Below are 19,614 nucleotides of genomic sequence, written 5' to 3'. Positions count from 1 at the left end.
TCCTCCTTAAACCCCATTTCCCCCCTTCTCCCCAAAAACGCATCCAAAAGTGTGAAACTTGGATTTGATGGAGGTTGTGAAATAAGGTTTGCAGCGTGCAGTTCGGGGGCCGTGTGCTGCGGCTGCAGGATGCGCCGAAGATTTTCCTAGAGGAAGATGTTGGTACCAGGAGGAGAGTAGGTTTCCAAGCTTGGTGTTCAGAAAGAAATTGTAGAGGTAAGAGGAAATAGTTTCAGAATTCCCTTATTAACTCTGAATTCAGGGCGCAAGTCTGCCAGTGTTACTCAGCTGGAGTAATTTAGTAAGCGTAAGTCGTCTCACTGGCTGGCGTGCTTCAGCGAGGCCATTCAGGGTGCCTGCCTTAATGATCTTGTTTTGCTGAAGTCTAATATGTTGAATTTTTAAGGGAAAAAAGGCAGCACGTTCTGTGTTTGGTATGAAAAAAATGCTTTTTATGAGCACTCGCTATATGGAATCTTTACATTAATAGTATCTTGGCATTTTACACTCCCAAGGCAGTCTCGGAAACGATGTGAGGGCTGCAAATCTGGTTTGTAAGTGCTGTGATTTGTATCAGATTTGATCAAGTCCAAATGTTTTGGGCTTTTTTTTTTTTGTCCCCTAAAATGCTGAATCCATTTTGAGCCTTAATGCATCTCTCTAAGAACAGCCAGCCATCTAGAGTCAGACTCAGGCTGTAGGATGTAAAGTTATCATGTGAATAAAAATCCGATAATCAAAGTCAAAATAATTCATACGTTGATGGCCTGGAAGAAGGAATAACTTTTTACTGACACTTCTTTAAACCCCTTCAATAATATTTTACAAATTGCTTTCAGACTGAGCTCACTGTGGTCCTTGCTTCGTGCTCACCTCTTCGCAGCCTTCAGGATAACGTTATCAGGTTGTCACTTTTATTGCTGCTTTGGATTTATGTTTTGGCCATCAAAGTTGCCAAAAGAAGACGACTTTATATATGAGAGCATCCTGTAGATTCAGCTTGCTTTGTTCAGCAGTTTCCTCTGTGCACTCCAGTAGCCGTAGTTTCTTAAGAATTAAAAATCCTGTTACCGGACATTTGCACTTCCCACGGACTAGAAAGACGAAAGGTTTGAGCTGGTCAGGAAAAAGTTTGTCAGCAGCCGGGGGAACGTTCCTGCAACGCGCTAGCGTTGGACGCTTTGATAATGCCTTTCTGATGGTAGGAGAAAACCACATTTTAAATGTCTTTGCTTTAAAAACTTGTGTTTTGATTGTAAAAGTAACTGATTTTAACCTTTTAAAGCAAGATTTTATGCTGCTCCGGTGAGGTTTAGTTCTCGTTTCCAGTTGTGTGGCCACACACGTGCACGGTGCCTGGTTTTGAGTGTGATTTTTTTTTTTTTCCCCTCCTCTGCCCCCGTCATTGATACAAACTTTTCGGTATGGGGGTAGAACGTTAGTCAAGTCGAACTTAATGCATACAAGTATTACTGAACAAAAATATGTGCTTCTAACATTTATTTTAGGTTATATGCTAGTTTTACATTATCCCAGCTGGGTATTAAACTGAGCTACAGAACTGGCAGTATGTTGGGGAAAACCAGATGTGTACTCTAAGAAAACAATAGGTTTGGGTTCAGAGCTTTCATTGAAGTCTGCTTCAAATTCACACTCTATATTCCTCTCCCTTTTCTCACAAAAAAAATTATAAAAAATAAAAATTGAGAGTCGTTCAAAAATGCATTTTCAAAAATCCAAATGATGATCGGAAAGTGTAACATGTATGCAAATGCTATCTGGATACGGCTTCAGAAAATAAAGACCTTTGGCTGGCCTGGAGGCTCAGCTGGTAGCAAAATATATTGCCGTATGAGAGACCCTGATTTAAGTTCAACCACAGGCCATTAATGTCTGGAAGCGCCGCATAGGTGAAACTTCGAGCTCTACAGCAAAGCAGCAGAGGGTTCGCAGTCTGTGTTCCTGTAATTACATCCCAAAGTAGTCGTCTGCCGTGGATTTCACGGAAAAATGAACCCAAATGGTGAACGAATGGGCGAATAAATGTCAGCGTACGCAGATAAGCGCACAAAACCTCAGAGGACCGCCGAGGCTGGTGCTCTTGAAGGGTAAAATCGCCCTGACAACAGACATATGGTTGGAGTTCAATTCACAGGGGAGCGCAGGCTCTCGACTACTGTGCCAATTGTTTTCCACCCCGAAAACAAAGCGATTTTAATGATTTATAGCAGAACAGGGTGTATGTGTTACCTAATATGTTTAGAATGACTTGATAGTGTTTTCTAAGCAATGCACAAAGTGAAGTGCATAAACAATCCCTTCTTTTCTTCCTCGTTCAAAATTGAAACAGCAGAGGTTTGGTTATCATCTGTAATATTAGTTTCTCTGAAAACGCTTCCCCACGTAAGCAGGCTTGCAGAACTCCCTGCCATAGGCTAATACATGCAAGCAAAAACTACCAGAAAAAGGATTTTACTTGTGTTCTCAGTGTGGAATGTAACTGGCAATTCACATTTTTAAGAACTTGTATAATTCTTAAATGTCAGGTTAGTGGCTCCAGCTTGAGAAAAATAAATAAAGGAAGAAATTAATTCAGTAACCAAGAATTCGTTTGCAAAGCCGGGACAGTATCATCTGCAGTACATACCATGTAACGCACGACAGTCGGACAGACAGATGCTCTGTTAGGATTCACTTTCATTTTATGGCTTTTAATTAGAACAAGCATGTTTGCATCATTGCAAAGTGAATTCCCAAGCTCTTCTCCAGGGTGGTAGAAGCATTTGCCCACTTAGTGCATTGACTAAAGGGAAAGCCCATGTGAAGGCTCCTGATAGAGAAGCTGAGTAGAAAAGCTGTGCCTTCCTGCGGGGAGAGGCATATGTAAATCGTGGCTTACGTGTGAACGTCGACGAAATCAGCGGATGGCGATTCGCAGTAGTGTAACGTTATTAACTTTGTGAAAAAGGTGATAGTTTTAAACATGACAGTGGATATATGTAAGAACATCCACTTTAATGAAAGAAATCATTTTTCCTGGTTTTGTTTGAGAACTGTTGTCTGAAAATGTTTTTGACATGAAACGTAAGGTTTGCTGAGGTGGAACATGATATATCACTTATATACATTACATCTGCTTTTAGTTTTGGGCACCACTGGCGCACGCTGAGCAGTTTACAGTTACACTGTGGTTTTCGGTGTGAAGAATTTAAATGAAATAGATCATACTTCTATTATTTTGGGTCCTTTTTATGTGAACTTTACTAGTAGATAAAAGCCAAGATTAAAGATACAGGTGTGTATTTTAATTCCCTTACTACGAGTATCCTGTAGTCTTCAGTACAGGTATTCTGAGAAGTCCAGTTGTTCTTGTTTTATGTTTTTCTCTCTAAAAACCATCCGTTTCGTATATTTGTTTCTACCCTAAATTTTGGAGCACATATTCCCCTTACAAATGTCTATACCCTGCTGTAATACAAATTGAGCTCCTTGGATTTATGTTTTCTTGCAGTTCCCTGTCAGCCCTGTCTATCTTGAGATCTGGGTGGAAAAACAAGGACGCACACTTCGAGGTTCTGGATTCCTTTCATCCCTCTGCGAGTCAGAGGGCGTCTTCCCACGGGGCTTGGGTTTGTTGGGGGGGAAAAACGCAGGAGTGTTTGAACCTGCTCCTTAACTTCTGTCCCGGTTACGCTTTGTCTTGTCCTTGCTGGGATTTTTTTTTTCTTGAATTATGTCTACAGTGTTATTTTTTGTGCAAGTTTCTGTAAGAAACTTCTTGCTGGGATTCAGGTAGTTCTCAGGAGTACGGCTTTCTTATTTAAGTGTTCTTTAATTGACAAGTACTGGCTTATAACGCCCTCCAACTTCTGATTTATAGTTCAGGCACAGTTACAGCTAACTCCTCACTGTGGTTGCTCCTACCATCCTTCTCCTGCTTTTCTTTGAAGCCGTTACATCCTTCTGATACTGATTGATAGAAATTGAGCTGCTTACATCATTTCATAATTAAAGTGCAGGAGGTGGTGTATTCATTTTCTTTTACTTAGGACTTTTCCTGAACATTCCAATACCAGAACTCTTCTGTTCCTCTGTGTATAACGGGCTCATGCTGGTGTCACATGTGCTTTTTTTTCCCATCCATTTTTCTCCAACCTAATGGGATCCTGCAGTGTACGGTAGGAGCAGTGTTTTGTTACCCTAGCAACAAGAGCCAAACTTTCAGATGTTATTTTGCTAGTATTTAGAAAAAAAAAAAATCCCTGCCCGTTATGATGTAAACATTTGCAGTCCCCCAAAATGCCTTTTCTCTGTGGAATCGAAGTAAAATCACCGTTCCGAGTGGAAACCGATAAATTGTTGTAGACGTTTTAAAGCAAAATAACAGATGTGTGCGGTTCTGGTAGATCCTCAGTGATCTGGTCTTACTCTTTTTAAGTGGCGTATTTACTGCTAGCCTCATAGGAGGAGATGTAGCCTCTCCTCGGCCCCAGGAGTCCAAATTCTAGTTTTAAGTTATTTATGAAAGGATTGAATGCTATTTCTGCTGAAATTGCCTGGAGACTTTAGCAGAATTTTATAGTAAATGCTGAAAGTCCTTCAGCGTTTATCTTGACCTTTTGGTTTAAGCATAACTAATCCCATCAGGAATTTTGAGACTGGAGGACGGGACCGGCCGGGTGACGTTTAAAGCCATGTTTACATTGATCAGGCTAGCAGGGACTCGTCACATAAAAATGTGGAGGAAGACTGTCCTTTAGGTCTGAGTTATCCTTTCCCTCTTGGCTTGGTTATGTCACAACAAAAAGTTTCCCACCAGCCAGATGCCGTGTGAGTCACCATTTATTATTCACTTGAATAATCTTTATCAGTGCTGGTCAGTCGGAGGGAGTCTGGGTCACTCGTGTATGACTTGTTTCTTGAGCTTTTGCACTCGGCAGCTACGGCTTAATAAGATTTCTTTGACACTGTAGTATTTTTCTCTGAGCTATCCAGCCATTTCTTAATAGCACTCAGTTGTACGTTGAATAAAACCCAAAAATAACATTCTGCTGGAAAAAAAAATTTAAGCCAAAGGCTTCTTTAGTATTGCTCAAAATAGTGAATTATTGTAGAGAGCTTTAATTGTTCGCTCTTGAAAAATCTTTCTTTTGGAAGCAGCTCCATCAATTTTATCATACTCACTGCTAACAGCAAGCCGTTTGTCCCAAAATGTTGCAATTGCATAGATTTGAATAATATTTACTGTTCTCAGATTGAATTAACTCAGAAGATTTTGCAAGCCGTAACAGCGTGTCACAGGCTGAGCTGAAATGCTTTGTGACAGGGTTCTGTCTTGTCATCTTTCCTGCCAAAAGGTGATTGGGATGTAGGAAATAGTTCTCGGTGGGCCGACTGCCTGGCAGTCACGTCTCCGGTCGCGTGCTTGTAGCTCGTGTGATGTCAAACATTGCCTCACCGGCAGAGAGGTACAGAGAAGAGATTGATTAACCAGAGCCTTGCCTTCGGAGCAGGGGAGCACAACATACCAAACCTGCGTAATTTAGGCAACTCCGGCAGGTGCAGGTGGCTCAAACTCCCTTTCGTGTAACGACCGAAGTGAAACGCTGGGTCACGGGTTGGGCAACGCGACATCTGCCACTGAGTTGTTTGGAGAAGTTTCCCTTGGTGGGTGATTTACTGCGCGTATCTTCACACAAAAGATGAGTCAGATGGATGGTAGCGATTTCCTTGCAAGCCTCGCACTTCCAAACAGCCTTATTTTGATACAGTGCATTTAGATGAGGTAACTCTTCTTTCTGTAACCAAGTATTTTTTACTGAAATTACATCTGCAGTTGAACTGCCAATTAATTATAATTAAGTTTTGCACATGTGCTGGTTTCACGTGTACGTTCGATGAAAGCCTGTGTTTTGTTTCGGTGTATTTTACATCAGTTTTTAGGGCCTGAGCCCGTCCCTGCTTGAAGTCAAAAGCAGGACCCTGCTTGGCTTCCATGGGGTGTGACCCCAAAGGATCTTGACAAAATAGCCCTTTCTTGGCTTTGTTACCCACTGATACTGGCAGATGAGTTACTGTCCGCCTACCTGTGGTTTTTGAGTTAAAATGAAATACTGCTGATGTCAATGTGGATTCCTTACATGCGGGATTTCATATAATCGCATTGTATTTAGCTCACACGATACAAAGCTTGATTTAGGCTTTTATTTCTTAGCAATTAACTTTGCATCCCTTTCAGCCAGCGTAATAGTTCACAGATAACGTTTTAATCACACCGATTACCCTTCTGTGTTCAATACTAACCACGTCTCAAAGGAGCTGGTGGTCACCCCCAGGTTGAGGGGACCCCCCCATGTGTTGAGCCAGTGAAATGCGAGATATTCCTAACAACTACACCTTTCGCTTTGGGTCTTCACTTACATTTAGGCAGGATGCATTTAACCTGGAGAGAGATTGTGAGCCTCGTGGGTTTTTTTTTAATATGGTATGTGTTTTTAAATACAGTATATGGAAAAAAAAGGGTCAGGTTGGTCATCCCAGTTGGACTGTGCTTAGGAAAGGGTCAGAGGGTGATGGTGAGAGCAGGTGGTTGGTTGTTTATATGTTGGTTTAAGACAACATGAGCTGTATTAATTAGGTCTTTTTCTGCCCCCTGTGTTTCTCCAGTTTATTTACCAAATTAGATGTGAACACTTGTCGAAGAGCCCAGAATATTTATTTGCAAATTTGTTTTTTTTAAAAGCTTGTACAGGGAGTGTTAATAAAGACCATGAGCCTCTGCCACACGTTCCCTTTCAAAACTTCACGTGGTTCTGAGCACCTCATTTTTCTTTGCTCGGAGCCTGTTACAACACTTCGCTGATGGCTGCTACTCTCCATAAAACCATGGTGCTGGCAAGCGGCGGTGGCTTTACTGAACAGCTCGTCTTCGGAGGCAGAGCCTGGCTCCTGGGGCTCGCTGAGCCTTGCGCTCCTTGGGGATCACTGACATGGAGATCTTGGGAAACAAGGTGGTGGGTTGTGAAAGGGCTTTTGAAGATGCAGATGGTTTAAATACACGAAGCTGCGATTTGCCATCACTTGCGTAGCTCAGTCCGACCTCAGCGGCCAGGAAGATGGACGTTTTTGTGAAGTTTAAGTAACCACAATAGCTGCAGTTTGGGTTCATGCTTTTCTCCAGGCTTTGTACAGGCACGTTAGGGGAACCCCGGAGCCGCTGTTACCGAGTAGATCTGTGCTGGGGTATATGCTCAAAGTAAAAGCAGATGAGATGGTTTATTATTTGTTATGCAAGGAAATAATGCCGCTGATAAAAATGTACTCTGGAATTATTCTTTTCATTCTTCCACACTCGGTAGAGCTGAAATCAGTTTCACTTTTCATGCCTTTTAGTTCGGGGAATTAAAAGGAGGTGCTCTCAGTTATATGACTCTGTAGGGCTGTTAGTTAATGAAGTTTTGACAGATTTAAGGTCACGTTTTGCATGGTTCAACTCAGCACACTTAGAAATACACAGCAGGGAGAGTTCCTCTCTTTGTGAACGGCTATATATTAGGCTTTTATATATGGTGAATTTATTTTTCTGTTGGCACATTTTATGTAAGAAATAAATAGCAAATTTAGGTACAAGTTGTTGTTGGAGTAAGGAAAGCACTCTGTGTAAAGCTTTATGAACTAGACTGTTAACTTCAGGATGACACCTTAATCTTTAAGAGCAGTGGATCCTTTTTATATTGTTTCCAGTTACCTTAGATCAAAGATACTTTTCTTTTAAGAGAAACATATTGGGACGTTAATGGGAATATATTACCTTAATGTTACCAGAGCTCTTGCCGTATAATTTGCTGCAAACCCCTTATCTTGCAACACTGCGATTCTGGAGGAGAGGTGAGTGGAGCAATTTGATTTTGGGTGGTGGAGACTGCCCACAGGGTACATGATGCTGGGACCCCTACCTTGGGTAGTCGCTTCATTGGCCCTGGGGCTCTCAGCACCCTTATTTTTCCTCTTTTCTTCTCTGCATAGCCCAGCCCACCCCTGGTATCTTGCTCAAGTGGGAAGGGGACTTCATAGCTGAGTCTGTTCTTGGCCATCGGTTGCTTTTTTGTTTTGATGTGGACACAGACATTACAAGGAGTGTGTTTTTAATTCAGTAAATATGCCCAGTTTAGAGGAAGTGTTTAGAAGGTAATTAGGAAAGAATTAAAACATGTTAGCATACTTAATGTGAATCAGCATTATTTTATTAAAAATTAGCTTGACCGACAGTATACTTGTTTGCTTTGTATTTCCAACATGCTCTTCCCATCATTTGAAAATGGAGCCCCGTAGCAAATGATTGAAACCAGTGTTAAATTCATTCAGAAGAATTGAGTTGATATATTGCAAAAAGTAATTTTAAGCCTTCCAGTTTGTATTTTCTGATGTTTTCCCCCAAATACCTTTGACTAATGCTATTCAGTATTTTAATGAAAGATATGAAAGGAAATTAATAATTAGTGGTATGTAAATGGCAATGTGGTTAAATGCTAAGTAATGAAAGTAACAGGTCATTTTTACGCTCCGACCTAGATTACCAGATAGGATTGACTCAACCTGCCTTTTAATAAAGCTAGATGCAAAGTAATGTCGTTTTCTAAGCACGCGTATTCCAGCATTATTTTTTTTTATATACTGGTGAGCATTTGGTGGCCTGCCCGATAGGATAAGGTACAGCCTTTCGCCTCCCAGACGCTGTCCTGCAGGGAGTCATGAGAAGGCACAGAAGATGGGCCAGGATGTTAGAGGCTCCGTGCCGTTCTGTCGGTCGGAGCATTTAAAATAAAGAGGGGACGGCCTCTGAAAGAGATGTTGTACTTCAAAGTGCAGCTGCGGCTTTCCTGGAAGTTGCTTTGTGTAAGGGTGTTTAATTTATGCCATGTAAGACAAACTAGACAACGATTGGCCCTTTGTAACAATAAAATAGAAAAACCTGTGCATTTCTGGAAACTCTCCGGTGGCTGGATATGGAACACATTATTGGAGCACACATCGTGGCCCAGGGGCTTTGTTCTCTTGTGGTGATGCTGGTAATAATGAAATGATCACCAGAACAAGTTCAGCTTGAAAAATAAGAAATTAATATGCGTAATTATTTTGGAAAAAAATGTGAGTGGTACGAAGTTTGCCTTTTTCCTTTACTTTAGCGTGATCTTAATAGTTTGAAGTCAGACATCCAGCAGCCATAAAAATGCACCTTAAAAAGACGAGAGGCCTCATATTTTGGAGGTTTCTGCTTAAAAAGGGTTGCCAATAAATGATCCAAAGGACGGGTAACATCCTCCATGTGCTTACTCACCCCTCCGTGTGCTTCTCATCACCAGTTACTGAGAGGGAAAAGCTGCAGATACTCTGCAGCACTGTGAGCCATCTGTCTTCCTTATCTTGTTGGAAGAGGAACTTCTAGTCTTTTATTGCTGTTAATATTTTGAAAAGTTTGGAGGATAAAACTCAGTCCTTAAAACTGTCTTGTAATTCTATCAAAATACTTAATGTTTAATTTTAAGTACAGCGTCGAAAGTATGCAGCAATATGTGGTGATCCTTGGTCCGTATTGCCAGCTGTGTGTTTGTTCTGAAGAATTACAGGTCGAATGGGAGTTTATTTCTTCGGAAAGATAACACATCATCAGGCTATATGCATTCTTCCTTTATATGCATATGGGATAGATAAATGTAGCGCGAGGGTTGCAGTGGTTTTCAGTGAATCCTGCTCTATCTGAGCATGAAGAGGACTGCTTCTTCGAGAACAGTTAGGTCAGTCCGTCCTTTGCTGCCTCTCCTTTTTGTCACGTTGATGCTTTAATTGTATTGGAACTGGACTGTAAAATCACCAAAATTCCTTCGTATCAGCCTTCATCAGTTATGAACTTACCTATACGCTTGACCTTGGTTAAACTGAACCGATGGCTTAAAGAGGGACGAGTATGAAGTAGATCATGTACCGATTTTCCTTAATACTTTAATATCCTCCATACTGGGCTTGTTTCCTAGTCTTGGGTCTCGCTCTGCTTCATCAAGTGAAATTAAGAACTACAAAAGACAATCTTAGGGAAGAAAATCTTGGGGTTTTTCATACAGCTCCGTTCTTTAGGCATTCTGCGTCCCCTGTTCCAGATCCCTTAGGAGTGGCAAGGTGATGGAGACCTCGATTAGCCTAAGCCTCTGATGTTTTCAAGGAACCCATTCATTTCTGATACTGAAAAGATTTGTGGTCCGCACCTAGAGTCTCACTGCCCCAGGTAAACTCACCTGTAAGCTTGTAAATCCACCAAATAACTCTTTTGGTGGCACTAAGTACAGTGGATATTTTTAGTCTTAAGGCTCCATGAAGAAAACTTTGAGACTGAAAAGAATCAGCTAGAGGGAGTTACCTTATTTAAGTGAACATGTTTCTCAGCAGAACTTCTTATCCTTCGGAGGAGCTGCATTTGCTGTTTGAATGTACTCATGTAGTTTGAATGACAGTAGGTGGATGATAGGCAGGTATTTTCTTAAGTTTTTCTTCTCTGGGAATCATCTAAACCCATGACCGTCCTTACGCTTTGGGGCCCAAACTGTCCTTTTTACCAGTTTGAGCTAGGGCACGTCACTGAGATCTTTCCTTTTTGCTGCGCACAGCTCGTTCCCCTTGTGCAACATTTGCTGAAACGCTGGCTATAAGTGTTACAGGATTTTCAGATGTGAACCTTCTATAAACAATGACTCTTTCAGCGATTCAAAACTTCACTTCTTTTAAAGAAATGTCAGCTTTTATTGCATTCCTGCAGTAGAAATGGGAAGAAATGATGGAAAAAAGGCACCAAAATCCCAATGTGTCTTGGTTTTGAGCTTTTTATAGGTAGGCAAACATATGTGCTTGCCTAGATTAATAAAAAAGCTCACAACAACAGTAGCAAGAATGTGTTTTAGAAGGCTCAATCTGGCAAGGACCAGACTGTGGAATGGGCTTTTTTGGTAAACAAACTTCAGCCATCCCAAAACAGTTGCCTATTTTTGAAGGTTGGGGTCTAGAGAAAAGTTTTAAGTTATGGCCTTCTAGAAGAATAACTCTCAGTGATAAGTAAGATCAGCAGACGATGTGATATGAATTGGACCATGGATGGAAACTATGCTTGAATAATTTTGGAAGAAACCGAAGGAAAACCTATTACAGTTTAATTTTTTTTGTAGTTTAATTTTATTTCCTGCCCTGGCAGTTGAATGTTAAATGGGAAGTATTAGTTATGGGCTAAAATGGTCTCTGAATGGAAAGGAAGGGAGCAGAGAAAGTAGCTGGTTTTGATTATTATGGCTAATTTTATTATTCCATTTTATACGGCAAGCATCTCACTGAAGAGGGACGAAAAACAGGAATCCAGGACCTTCAGGCTCAATAGCTTGCATGTCCCAAATTATCAAGACTTTGAAGAGAGAATAATAGAGGGGAAAAAAAGGTGGAGAGGGGAGGAAAAAACCGCAAAGAGAAAGGCACAGATTCAGGTCAGTGGGGTACCACTGCCGGGGCTGTGCTTCTGCTGCAGCTGTGACTGGGGAGCCTGGGTTTGTGTTAGTGCCGCTGTAAGGAGGGACAGATAACACAGCGACGGGCCCACGGTGAGTGGATAGGAGGGAGCTGCTCCTGTATCCAAACCTGTCAGCTCTTGTATCTCTTATGGAAAGCTTACCGAGCTTTAAGGAAAATAAACGCCTCGTCGAAGAGACCGTGGTCACTGGCAATGCCAAGAGTTCATACTTCATTTTCAACATCCGGACAAAATACTATTCTTTCTAGTATTTCTAGGACCATTTGAAAATCAAAAACTAGTAGGAATGCATCTGTGTTTCTCTCTGATGGTGTTAAGGAACATTTCCTTGTTCTGGAAGGTGATGGGAATGGTGAGGGAAGGGGCTCTTTCACGCTTGCTTTTTAATTCAGGCAAGTTGCCTCCACCAGGCTCACCGTGCAACGTGGTAACCTCTGAGGCAGCAAGGGTTGGGGCACGAAGGTTCGCAAAGATCGGGCCAGGTCATGAAATGGGCTTGAGAGTAGTGGTGGCTTCAGAGCATTCTCAAATACGTACCACGCAAAGATATTCTCAAGTATCTTACGGACGTTTCCTGAAGTATTCTGATTTTTTCTCAATAAACGTTCTTCACTAGGTTTTCTATTTGGGCAAAAGCATGTATCCGTGGCTCTAACTGCAGGCTGAAAGAACAGAAGACTTCAGCGAGCTGCTCCCTTCCAGCTGTGCAGTTGCTGGTGCTTGCAGTGGGAATAACTGTGCAATTAGAGAGCGGGCCCTGGCCCTGCACGTGCTAAAGATCTCGTCGCTGTCAAGACAACTTTTTAAGGCTGACAGCAAGCAATAATAGATGACCAAACGTACTTTTTCTTAGTACTCCACTCCATTATTTTACAAAAAACTTTTTTTGGTCTGCTTGTTAATTGTAAGGGCAGGCTTTTTTAGGGTCGTTTTCAGCATTAGCTTGAATTCTCACTAGCCCGAGTTGGCTTGAGCAACGCTCCGTGTCAGATATTTCCGTGCTTTTGTGCCTAAGGGAAAGGGAAGGGTGGCTTCGAGCTGCTTGTGCTGTGCGTGTGTGTTTACAGTATGAATTAATCAATGTTGTTAGAAGTGAAGTTTATTATTTCTCAGTTTAACCACTTTCTGTTACCTGTTTTGGACCAGTAAGGCGGGATGTTGGAGAAGCCCAGTGGAATTGGGAAGAGAAGTTCATTTTCAGGACAGATTGGGGTTTTTTTTTGGTACAGTTCCTTTGTTTTAAGGTCAAGGGCAAGTAAGAAATACAAAGTTTAAGAATTGGTCTGGAAGTCAAGCCAGAGAAAAGCCGTACACTTACACCTGCCCCACTTGCGAAAGGCTTTGCTCTTCAGCTCCTCCGCGAATGCCGTATCACCTAATGCAAAGTCGCAAACGCAAGCAGAATCCGAGGCCATAACCAAACTCGCCCGGGTTGGGCTTTTTCTGAACAAAATATTCATCAGTACTGCTGTTCGTGAGAAGCAGGAAGGGTGACATCAGCCATGGTTCTTCAGCATAACAAACTTTTAGGGTATTTTTAAGCTATGACAGAAATACAATAATTTATCATAATCTCCAGTAATGCCTAGAGAAAATGTACTTTGTTGCTAGTTTTAATGTCAGTTCAGTTGGATTTTCCTATCTGGATACACTTGAGATTCCTCATAAGTTGTGTTCTCGTATGAATCCAGGGTGATTAGTTCAGTGATGTCTTTAGTAAGCTGCAGGTGATCATCGTGTCACGTTTGCCAGAGGTGTTCAGACATACAGAATGGGATCAAATGTTCCAGGCTGAGCCTGAGATTGGGTTTAATCCTCTCTTTGGCTCAGCAGATTAAACGCAAGGTACTAAGCCACGGAGGCTACAGAAACAGCTTTGTTTCCAAATCCCTTTTAAAAAAAAAGGGCGCGTGTGTGTAAAGATGACGATTCTCCCCTTTTGCTCACATCCATTTGTATTTTAATTTCCGAAGCTGTGCAGTAATTCAGATAGAAACTGCAAAAGAATAATTTTGTTCAGGGTGCTGTATATAAACTCTGCAGAAATTAAGAAGAGCTTGTTGCTCATTCCTTCCTTTAAAGTTCAGTCAGATTTAAGTTTAAGACTGGGATCTTGTCCCTGTTCTGGCTTTTATTCTCATTTGTTCAGTGACTGATTATACAGCCAGTTACGCCACAATACCAAGCGAGGCAGTATTCAATGAAGTCTGAGACAGCTATTAATGTTAGCATGTATTAAGTGGAAAACATTAAGAAGTCTTGTTCAGCATTAGATTATTTTAGTTTTCATAGACCAGATAGATTCTTTTTTTTTTATAAGTGATTTTAAACACATATTAAGTAGCCTGTACATGATGGACAAATGGATAAAGAGAAGCCTAAAAAGCAAAATGGTTCTAAGTTTTGAAAAATGGCCTTTTTCTGGCTTCCAGCACCCTAACGAGCTTTCTAGCTACAGGGAAAAGTACAGAGGTGACAAGTGGTAGAGAGGAAACATATCAGTGCGAGGTTCCGTTTAGAGCCAGTCACCTGGTTCGCAAAACCCAGCCGGTTTGGGATAACGCTAGTGGAGGTAAATCTGCCTTGCTTGGCCACTCACCCTCTGGTATTGAATACCGAAGCCTGTGGTCCTTGGGGTCCGCCCAAACAGCGCAGATGGTAAAAAAGGAAAACCTATACTAATTGTGAGTTTTGTAACGTTTGATGCCTTATCTCTCCAATTCATCAACCTGTTTTCTTCAAACTGCACAGCTGGAAACCAAACCCAGTGTTTGTAGCTATCACTGCTGTAGTCTTGAACTGGGTTTGGAGCTCATTTAAGCTTAACCGAGTTGGGTTTAATCTGCTGCTTGGGGGGAAGGGAGCAGTACCCATCAGTCTATGACCTTGTCAGTGGGAATTCCTAAACACCTGGGTTTCTCAGCCCGTGCTGATGTTGGAATGTTGTCCAATTTACCTCTATGAAAACTAGCTTAGCTTCCCCGTTACATCCTATAAAAATGCTTCCCATGTTTTTTGTGAATGAAAGCTTAATGATGAATAGTTTATTCACCAGGAAGACAGGGTAGGAAAAGCATGTAACCATTTGCATGAAACCAACAGGGAGGTGTGATTTGACAGCAAAAAGGATTTTATGCAAACATTGCTGGATTTTAATTTTTTGTAGGCAGGATGGTAAAGGTAGGTTATCACCAGGAATCGAATAGGTTTGGTATAAGATAACGTATAACGGGGTGGTTTGCTTTCTGCAGAGGGTGTGCTGTAAAAGGGAGGGCTTCTGAAGAGCACCCCAAGGTGTGCAGTTGGGACCATACAATACAGCAGGAAGGCTGGTACTGTTACAAGTCTTGGACTTCTTCGTAAAACAGCTTGTATGTGAGAACATTGGTCTTGTTCAGTTGCTCACAGTCTTTCTGAAGTTTGTAGTTCAGAAATAAATGAGAAAAAATACATTTAAGACCCGCAGGTAATCTATAGGGCAGACTGTGATGTGGTTCCGATGGTATGTTTTGTATAGTTCCAAAACAAATACTGTAGGGCGAGATAATTTTGCTTACTCCTGTAAAAACAAAATGCAGCATCGTTCTGCAGTTTGATGCTGACTGTATCTCAGAACACCCAAGATCCCTATAAAATCCTGACAACACCCCTAAAGGTCACTTATGGAGGTCACCTCTCTTTGCCTCCCACACTCCCCAGAGAAATTCTGGTCTACCCACTCCTTCATGGCCACCCACCCGCAGATCAGCTGAGAAATCATACTTTGTTAAGAAAAAACCTTTGTTAAGAATGGTATTTTTGTTCTTTGTCCTCTTTCCTTCGTTTGAAAGATGTCTTTTGTTCACTGCGGTTCAAGTGCCGTAGTTTAAAAATACATCATTCGCAGCATATAGAAATTAAACCTGAATATGCGTATTTTAGCTGAATTGAAAAAAGGAGACTGGGGGCTTGTCATTGTTTACCTACATGTATTTTCTTCTGATTTGTGTTTCAAGAAATAAATGAAAATTGGTCTAATCACCGGAACATTTTTAAGCGAGCGTTTTTGCATGGATCGACTGTTCTTTGGATTTTGAAGCCTGTAGGGGACTTAGAGTCTTCAGCAGTCAAATGCAGATGTGACCAGAGTAAGCGTTAATTAGCAGTAATTCTTAAATCTGCACCTTCGTATGCGATAGGAACATAAACGTTACTGTAATAAATCGCCAGAAGTTGAATGTCTTTGGCTGGCAGGAGGAGCGTTTTGGCTCTGTGTCTGTTCACGTAACAGCGAAAGCATTACCCAGTGATACGGTTGGGTGCTGCTGATGTTATCGCACTCCTAGCGTAACCTGCTCAGTCTGTCTCACTTAGTCTTTGCAATAATCGTTAGCGGAATTCCGAATCTCGTGAGGCAAAATGCGGTGAGCATCTAGCGTGGGCATCTCTCCATAGGCGTACCATGTCCTCTCGGAAACCCCCATGACTTAAAGCAACTGTTACTGATAGACAAGTTTTCTTGTGTTTCTTTTTTAATGGTCTTTGGTTTTGCATCTGTTTTAAGTTAGGTGGTTCCCGATGCGTTTCTGCTGGTGGTTGTTTACAAGCTGCTTTCTCCATTGCTTTCCCCGCAGGTGTTGCAGGGCGCTCAGCTGATAGCTGTTGCTTCTGCCGAGCCTGCCTCAGGGGGTGTTGATGGATCCCCGCTCCAAGGGAGTGATATCCAAGTCCAATATGTGCAGCTGACACCAGTGACAGACCACTCTGCGACTAATCAAGTATGTATATATATTTTTTTGCCGTTTGAATGCACTTCACTTGGTAGAAACATCTGTCAGAAGAACTATATATCTATCCACAGCTACCGCAGTCCCAAGGAATTTATGATCCTGTTTCCAGACCATACAAAAAAACCCCACCCAAACCCACCTATAATAAGAAACATCATTTTGTTAAAGGTATAAATGGTCTCAGACTATCCCTGCTTCTGTGTTTTTGCTCAAAGCCTCTCGAGAATAGTTGTTTTGGTCATGATTGTTTTTCTGCACCCTTGAAGGCTGAGAGCCGTGTTGAAGGACGGGGCAAAAAAACTTGCTTGGAATCTATCCAAAAAGTATTTTTTCAGACTGAGGTTTCTCTTAAGAATGTTATTCCCTTTCTGACAGCAGTTTTCCAGTTATTTTGATCAACAGCCTGGATTTCCCGCAGGAGTCACCATGTTAGCAATTGTAAGTGAGCACTTGATCCTCTCGGTTATGGTGGAGGAATTACCTTTTTTTTATTATTGTTTTTTCTTCTTTTTTAAAACCCGTTTGAACAGTCGTGTATCTGAGCCTAGAAAAAGTTTCTCACCAGCCTGAAGCTGTGAGCGGCGACAGCGCGAGAATGCTGGCTTCAAAGAGTTGTCAGAAGTTTTCCTCAAGAGGGTTACCCATTCTTCTCTGAGCCCCACCTAGTGGGCGTCTTCTCTAGAGAATGCCAAGTGGTTCTGAAAAATAAGCTGTGCTTGCTAGCCAAAATATAACGGTATCTAATGTTAGAGCCAATATTAGAGTGGATTTTTGTCCGACACGTACCCAGTTTTGTAGAGAATTCTGATCTGGCTACAAACATTTGGATATTGAGTCTCTTGAGGGGAAAAAAATTGCATAAGAAATCAAGGGAATCGTGTCCAGACTTTGCATGCACGAAACTCGAGTGGTCCATGCTTCTTCCACGGGCAAGGCAACCTGCAGATCAGTTCACTGTATCAAGTTAGAGCCCACCAGTTATCCCAGTGGCAAAGGGGGCCTCAACCAAACGCGGAGCTGTGTCGCGTATCGCCGACGTGCCGCCTGCGCTGCCTGGTGCGGGCGGGGAGGCCAGAGCTCCAGATGCTCTTTGTTGCCCCAGTCCACGCTGGCTCCTCACCTGGATGCTACAAAGTGCTTTTCCGCGGAATCATGCTCCCCGCCGAACAGGATCAGACTGCCTGGTGTGGCAGCGTGCTGCGCTGGGAGGTGACATCCTCCGGTTCTCCACACTGATCTTCCCGGGTGCAGGAGCCCTAATAAGGGGGCTTATTAACGGCTATTAAGTCGTTTTCCCCTCTTTTCAAGATTTCTCTCTGCGCTAACCTTCTCAATATTTTATTTGTAGTCACTTGTAATAGTGCACTGGACAAGAAGAGTGTTGCTACCCCTGTGCCTTCTTTCTTATACATCCTCAAGCACTGCTGGTCCCATGCAATTAATACAGCGTATGGGCATCAGGTAGCGAGAGGTGTTTGTCGTGCCGCTGTCCTCACTCCAGGCCTGGGAAATTCTCAAATTTACCCCCGCCCGGACTTTTCTTCTGGGTCTGCTCCTCACGCCTGTCCTCCCTTCTCAGCCACCACCTCCGGCGGGCAGGAGATGAGAGTTCGCTTATAAACAGCGGCATCCGTCCCCCGCGTGACTGGCAGTCACCAGAGGAGTTGCTTTTCTCTTCAGGGACACTTTGCACCGTGTTAGGTTTTAATATTGTGGTTAACCACAGAGATTTATGCAAAGCTGAAGAGAAGCAGAAAAGGAATGTGAAATAAGAAGAGTATGAAAGGAAAAACAGACAAGACTAAAAATAAGTTTGCCGTAAGTATTTCCTCAGTCTACGCAAACTAAAAACAAAGGGTCTGTTAATGAACTGGAGAACCACCTTGGTATTTGCATTGCTCTGGGTGATGTGGATAGCCCAATAGCTATTCTTGGCTACAATTATGGAATAGTCCCGCTCGTCTTAAATCTCTTATCTGAAGGGAAATGTCTTATCTGAAGGGAAAACCCTGTCAGTGCGGCTGTCGTGACACCTTTATCTGTTTTCGTACGGTTCTTTGCCAAGGTACTGAGATGTTCGCAGTGATTTTAAATCTATTTATCAATCAAAGCTTATAAAAGTGGAGTTTATTCTCCCCCTGGGTTGGATGCTATGCCCTACGCACATTCCTTATTTGAGACACCACAACTGCGAATTTATTTAACGTCCAAAAACAAGACACCACTTTTCTGACCTTTTTCCTTGGAAGCAATCGCACAGGCAGAGCTGAAGGTAGGAGTGAGGCTATTTGAAATGAATCCCTTCTCCGAGAGCTGAAGCAGGCAGCGGTATGCGCTTCCACTTAGGATTTTCAATGTATTCATGCACGATTTTGTATTTGCAAAGTAGCTGTAGACGGGAGTACGAATAGGTAGGATTCGGACAGTTTCGTAGGGACCCTAAACCATGTAAGTGATCACAAACTATGAATATATGAACAGTGTTTTGCTGGCGTGAAATTGCAAATGCATGTATGGAGGGAGGCACGGTTTGAAAGCAGATGCATTTTGGGGATTTAGGTTTAGTTGGCTCGTTTTTATGTCTCCATAGCATTATTACTTACAGCAGCTTGCAAAATTTAGAAATGCAGAATGTGATAATGACAAAGAATATTTGGATTAATTCTGTGCTCAAATTCATATGCCGGTGGTAAATCTTTTTAGATTTGGGAAAAAAACATAATTCCAAATCTAAAACGTGCTTGTAATCCCTTTGGGCAGTCTTCGACTTCTGCCCTGAATGTTGGATAAATGTGCGGTATTGCTGTTGCCGCTATTATTTGATAATTATATTACTTCAATACAGTTTTTCTCTAATGGGAAAGAAAGCTTTGATGGTCACTTGAAGACTTACCTGCTGTCAGAGGTAGCCATCTGACAGAATGATTCACCACTTTGGCACTGATTTATTGAACATTTAAGTAAACACCAAATTACCCACAAAGCCGAACGGGAAGAAATCTTGCAGCGCGTGCAGTTACTGGCAACAAGGCAGAGAGATGAAGAGAAATAATTTGTCAACAAAGCCTTAATTTAGGAGCGATGCTTTATAATTTTCAACCTCCAGTATTTTCATTTGAATAAGTAAGTGGCGACTGTATAGTAAAACCCAAAGGATGGGAAATCTAGTTGAGTTTCCACCCTTGTGTTTTTGTGGATGATCTTGTAGATACTGGGCTGCGAGCATAAAGCAGGGCTTTGAGTAAGACTTTTTGATAACAAAAGCACCACCACTGAAATAAT

At 42.1% G+C, this 19,614-nt stretch overlaps 1 protein-coding gene across 2 annotated transcripts in view; it reads left to right on the top strand.

The window, feature by feature from the left end:
* Positions 1 to 19,614, top strand: part of BANP (BTG3 associated nuclear protein) — a 153,351-nt gene that overhangs the window by 131,238 nt on the left and 2,499 nt on the right. For both annotated transcript variants that reach the window (XM_075101197.1, XM_075101196.1), the window contains exon 12: positions 16,177 to 16,320. In XM_075101197.1, the coding sequence (XP_074957298.1) occupies positions 16,177 to 16,320 (144 nt within the window). The remainder of the gene's footprint in view (positions 1 to 16,176; positions 16,321 to 19,614) is intronic.

The sequence above is a fragment of the Phalacrocorax aristotelis genome, chromosome 8 (genome assembly GCF_949628215.1).
Source record: "Phalacrocorax aristotelis chromosome 8, bGulAri2.1, whole genome shotgun sequence".
In the NCBI taxonomy this organism is placed as follows: Eukaryota; Metazoa; Chordata; class Aves; order Suliformes; family Phalacrocoracidae; genus Phalacrocorax; species Phalacrocorax aristotelis.
The sequence above is the reverse complement of the archived record's forward strand: the minus strand, read 5'-3'. Positions and strand labels throughout refer to the sequence as shown.